At 37.3% G+C, this 5,988-nt stretch overlaps 1 protein-coding gene across 1 annotated transcript; it reads right to left on the bottom strand.

Annotated features, from left to right (window-relative positions):
* Positions 1-1,580: 1,580 nt before the first annotated feature.
* LOC119900011 (regulating synaptic membrane exocytosis protein 4-like) lies at positions 1,581-5,039 on the bottom strand (the record flags this gene model as incomplete). The annotated part of the gene is given in 1 exon segment (XM_038714831.1): positions 1,581-5,039. A coding segment is annotated over 1 exon segment (221 nt), but the record flags the coding sequence as incomplete, so codon positions are not given.
* Positions 5,040-5,988: the final 949 nt, after the last annotated feature.

Below are 5,988 nucleotides of genomic sequence, written 5' to 3'. Positions count from 1 at the left end.
ATTTTAAACCAAATTTACCAAAAGTACCATTAGGTGCATTCAAACCTCAATAAATAAACACTAGTGCAACTTTTAAGTTTAGAAAATAAGTGTTGAAACAGGTCAGAATCATTGAATACCTACTCTGCAAAAATGTTTTTTTTGCTCAGTTTGTTCAATTAAGCCCACAACAAGGAGTGGGGAGAATACACAAATAGTCAGTTGAAATATCAGTGTATCAGAAATTCATTACGAACATACGCAAAGATAATCATTTCTATGGATGACACTTCACATTACTTTAAGTAATGGGCTGAAAGGGTGACACTGTAAAACTTTTTTTGCGTTGTTTTGATTACTTTATGTGACAATTCTTAGTCCTTAGCCCTGACAAAATGTATATCGATGTGTTTAAGGCCTCTACTTACATTACAATTGATAATTAACATCCATGTGGCAGACACAATCAAAATATGGGTGAATGCAAAAACGTACATTTTTGGTGCTTAATATGTCAACTATAACATCTACATAGTTCATTAGCCCATTCGTTTGCCTCCAAAGTTACAAAATGTCACAAGCAAATTCAGACTGGTGAACAAGAAGATTTTGATGAGCAAAATTACACAATGAATTTTTAATAAACATACATTAATTATTCTTAATCCTGCTAGCAATGTTGGCATATATTTTGTCTCTCTCCCAAACAATTAGAGAAGAAAATGTTCACAAATTCACACTAATGCCAGAGTGCACCTGCAGCCATCATAGAAAACCCATCATTCACTGCAAACATGCCACACTACTGCTGCCATGCTGCTCCACCCCTAAGAGGAAAGGTTTTTAAATTCAGTTCAGTTCTTGGTTTACAATGATTCACTTTTTCCAACACTTGTGTTGTACTTGCAGCTGCTGCAGGTTAGATGTAGATAGATGGAAAACTTCTATGATGGTTACCATTGCCACTTTATATTACTAACTCTCTTTGTGATCCATCTTCACTAAATCTAGATCATTATCATGCAATATTACTTTAGTTTCAGTCACAAAGTTCTTCTTCTTGGATGCAAAGACATTTCTTTAAACAAAATCTACACTGCTTATGGGTTGCAGAAGAAAAATGCAATGCCAAGTGTGTAAACTTCCCTCTTTCATTAGTCCTCAATTGGAAAATCAGCCCTCAAAATATGTAAAAATGTTGGCACAAAGTAACAATGACAAAACACATTCCTTGGGTCACAGTCAGAGGAGTTAATTCTTTTTAAATATATTTATATATATATGTTTATATTTGATTTATACAACTTTTCTAATATCATCAGTCCCCTTTTGTTTTCACTACCAGGCAATCATTGTTATCATTAGATTAAAATCCATGCTATTCACTATAATTTCAGGTTGTGAAAAATGATCCTGCATTTTTCACATCAGAAATTTAAATGTACATTGGATATATTTCAGATACTTCTGTAAACAGAGATTCCCCCAGAGACTACGTGACATTCTCCCTGGAATAAGTTATGAAAAAACAAACAAACAGATGAATACACTGGGTTAAAATGACAGATCTTAACAAGTGATTCTCAGTTCCTGCCTTCCAGCTATTTTCAAGGTGTTTTAAATCATAAATATCCTGCTGCCCTACAATTTTTTCTCAGACATCAGGACACTATGACTGTCAAATAAATCAGAGCAGTTAACAGAGAGCATGTTTTGGAATTACAAATGTTCCGTAAATTCTGATAAATACAAAACTGCAGTAAAAATCACTTGCTAAGCTAGTCATTTTCCACAGTTTACACTGTGCAACTGAAAAACTACAATGACTGGATGTTTTTTGATTATTGCTTTACAGAATGTTGCTTTAATTTATTTGGAAATAATTACAATATTAATATCCCTGCAACACTGCTACTGGCAAAACAGAGGCCTATTTTGCAAAGTTCTTTTTGAGTAAAATTACTCCAAATTGTGTGTTTATTATATAATTGTCTAAGAGAAATGCTCTTGTTCTGAAATCAAAGTTAAAAAACAAAACAGTTTTTGGATCTTATTACAGATGTCAGTTGTTGTATTCTCTGTGAAAGCAAACCGCACGAAATTAAATCCAGTAAACTTTGAATCTGAACTAAATTGCTACATATGTATGTATTCATCAATTAATGTTGGGACTCAACCCAACATAATGTATTTTCATTTCTCCTCTTTCTGTGTAGCGTATAGCTCAGTCATGCTTTGTCTTATTGAGTTTTCTGCTAATTCATTAGAAGTTTTAATAAGTCATGTGGATGCTACCAGCTAATGCTACAATCTTACAGTAACTAGCAAGGATATCTCTTCCCTCCCTCAGAGTTTTAACATTAATCAATTAAGTCATTATTGATTAACTTTGGCTCACTCCAAAATACACTAACAACCATAATATTTACATATAAAAAAGACATTAAGAATCATAAAGTGCCCAAATTAAATACATGTAGTTTTGTTCTTTAATAAACTATAAAGTTTCTACAGTGTGCACGTTTTCCCTTTAAATTCATCCTATTTTTTGTCCTTTCTTGAAATCTGACGTCAGTCCAGACATCTCCTTTGTTTGGATGATGCAAAGTACATTTCATGCTTCCTTCCTCTCTCTTTCTTTTTCCTCCCTTTCTTCCTCTCACCATACTGAGTCGTAGCATGGCTAATCACCAGGTGCCTTGGCGGTCTGTGGATTAGGGCTGTAATTTAGAATAAAGGGGACGCTTCTCTGAGTAGCCTGAATACTGCTGTCAGATGTTGTGAGTGGTTGTTTCTGTTCCTCCCTCACAATAGCACATGCCGCAAGGTAATTGAAGAAGACACTTGCTGGTAGAAATTGGCACACTAGAAACTATTATTAGACAACTGTTAGCCAAAGATTTAAAAAAAGAGAGGAGGACTCTTAAAAATCTACTTCTAGAGTATTAGCTTAAGAGCATCTGAAATACAATTAGACTGGGATATGGAACAAGTTTTCAGCCCTACTGTCAGCCAGGCTACTATTCTCAATGCTTTTGTCTTTTGTGTATTAGCGCCCTGTGTCTGTACAACACAGGTACAATATCTCCTCCTGTACTTGATGTGACCTGCATTACCAGGTGGATGTGTAAATGTAAAACACAGAACAGAATTGAACCAAGTGAGGACAAAGCACCCTCAACATTTCAGACCCCATTTACTTCAGTTGAATTTAGATTGAATCCTGATAAGATTTAACCACATTACATTTGGACGTAATAGTCACATGCATCTATGGTTAGCAGGTTTGAATTCTTCAATCATAATCTAATACAAAATATTGCATGCGCAAAATCCAATTTAGTTTGGTTGTGAGACCAGATATCTGTATCCACCATTCTTCTACTTTGGGATGTATTGTGAGTGGCTATGTTGCATATTGTTATGCACCAGGAAGGATTCTGGATGACACCCAACAAATACTTTCAGACTTTTGTACCATCTGGCAGAATTAGAAACAGAATTACGCTATCATATGCAAACATACGCTGGAAATCTATTTGAAATCAATTTGCTACAGATTTAAGAAACAACCAGGTAAAATGGGGACTTGGTTCAGTTTTTCAAAAACAATTCACAAGGCTGCACATTTTCATTCCTACCAAGCATAACACTAGCTGATTTATCTGATAAGCACCCTCCATGAGAGACACAATAATAAGTCAAATCAGCTAATATTGTGATTGATTGTGAAAATGTACAGGTCTTGGGTCATACTGGCACATGGTCTTTGGGAACTCAGAACCAGCTAGTTCTTCTTTTTAACCATATAAATTCACTCGGAAACTTACTTTTACCTGGCACTGCAGGTAAACGTATTTAACTGCAGTCCTAACTAACTAATTGGTAGGATAGAAACCCAGCAATACTCTGGATCCCCTATATCAGGTAGAGATCTGGATCCTTCCAGAAGATGAAAGTGACTTTCATTCATCTACTCGATTCAAATGCACATAGTACCAAATTAATTGAACACTGAAGAGCAAAATGTGTGACACAAAAACCCCAAACAGCTTGAGTCAGTGTTCCAAACCAAGATGTTTTGTTGGTTACAACAAATAAGCTTAATTCTTTTTTTAAAGTCAACTGTAGTCCTTCTGCGCACAGATCCATTCACCTAAAACCTACTATCCCTGTGCTCCTGCAAAATGGGAGGCTGGTGTCTCAAACAGTCTGAGGTCAGTCTCAAATTCTCTCTGGACCGTGGATAGACAGATAACAATCAGGAGCTGCTCAGCCCCTAAATGTGGACACAGAAAGACAACAAGCAGTCCTGGAATGAGAATCGAATGTAGGCTGTGAAGAAGTCGCGTAGCTGAAGCAAAGCTGAGCCCGCAGTGTATTGTGGTCCCAATAGGATGTGATCAATGTCGGCAACCGAGCCCTCCTTTGAAGTATCCTCATTAAGTAGGTTTTTGTTTTTCATCATAGAGATCTGAAGAGAGCAAAATTTTCCTGTGAGTCTGAGGGGCGGTCGGTTCCAACAACAAAAGAATTATGCTTCCCATGAGTGTCGGGAAACAGTCTGATACAATATCAAAAGAATTACAGTACATTTCCAATGAGTGCCAAAATGACCTACTAGTTAGTAAAATCATTTCCCAGTCAGGAGAGTGGTTCAGTCCCAAGTGTGGTAGGCCCTTTCAAAGTGCTCTTGAGTAAGATACTTAACACCTATCTGCTCCAGGGGCAGTACCACCGGGGTTGACCCGGGCGCAGGCCTACAGGGTATATAAAAATGTGTCTTAGGATTTGGTTGAGACAGCAATGGAATCTTCGCATCAACAAAACTTTTTAGTCTTAGGATCGCTCACAACAGGGCCCAATGGTGCTCTCCAGGGACATCTGGGAGGAGTGGCGGATGAGTGGCGCCATTGTTGGGTCCACCATGGAGGAGGTAGGGAAGAGCTTGTACCAGCCAATCACCATTGTGCTGAGGTCCAGCTCCTCCAATAGGATTCGAGCTACGCCCATGAAGCATTTGCGATCCATCCGTCCATAGTTGCCCCAAACAATTACCTATGGAAGGGGGTAGCAAGATGTAAGTTAGGAGGAAAAACAATGTATTCATACCATACTGTGTTTATATGTCAAAGAGAGATATTACAGATAAGAAAAGGCTTTATAAGTGCACTTTCTTCAAAACAGTCTTCACAATAAACAAAACGGAGATGTCAAAATTAAAAAAAAAAAATTCACAGCTTTTACACCAAGTGTGCTACAAATGTAATCAATGATATGAGTGGCGGATATAACATCTTACTTACAACACCCAAAACTCTTTTTAGGGGAGCCGAGCTCCCCTGAAAGCCAAAGAGACATGAGGTCACATGAAGCCTTATTTGAGAAATTTAGGGAGAGCTCTAAAATATCTACTAAAATATAGGGACAACCCATCTCACTCCCCGACTCTTCACTTATGGACGCATGGTCAAGACCCATCGGCGTCAGTTTGTAACACACTGGGCATCGGTATTGCGTCATAGTTCAACACTGTGGGGGAAGCCCTGTAGCGTCAGTTTTAGACGGTAAAGCTAGGTATATGATATTTAACACAAAGACTGAGTAAGTTGGTGGTTGGGGTGGATGGAGGGCCCAAACCCAGACTTTGAACCAGGAGACCAGTGTTCGTGTCCCTTGTGAAACAAAAAGTCAACGTTAAATATTTTTATTTAAGTTAGGCGAGTTATGTAAATTGTGTAAGTTACACAAATGACTTTAATTAACTTACGTGTTAACTGACGTATGTAGTTGTTTTAACCCAAACCACGATCTTTTCCTAACCTTAACCAAGTAGTTTGTTGCTTAAGGAAACACCTATTTCCAGGAAAAACACCTAAATAACATACCCAAAAAAATCAATAATAACTCTTCAACCATTAAGCCTAGATGCATAATTCTGGTCTCCTTTGATAGGTCAGAAGCTATTTTTCTATTAAAGAGTATATACTGGTAAAAATCTATATTTTA

Source organism: Micropterus salmoides, unplaced genomic scaffold (genome assembly GCF_014851395.1).
Source record: "Micropterus salmoides isolate LMB-PRFRI ecotype aquatic unplaced genomic scaffold, ASM1485139v1 Ms_hic_scaffold_1, whole genome shotgun sequence".
Classification (NCBI taxonomy): Eukaryota; Metazoa; Chordata; class Actinopteri; order Centrarchiformes; family Centrarchidae; genus Micropterus; species Micropterus salmoides.
Note: the sequence above shows the minus strand (reverse complement) of the source record. Positions and strands in the feature narration are given on the sequence as shown.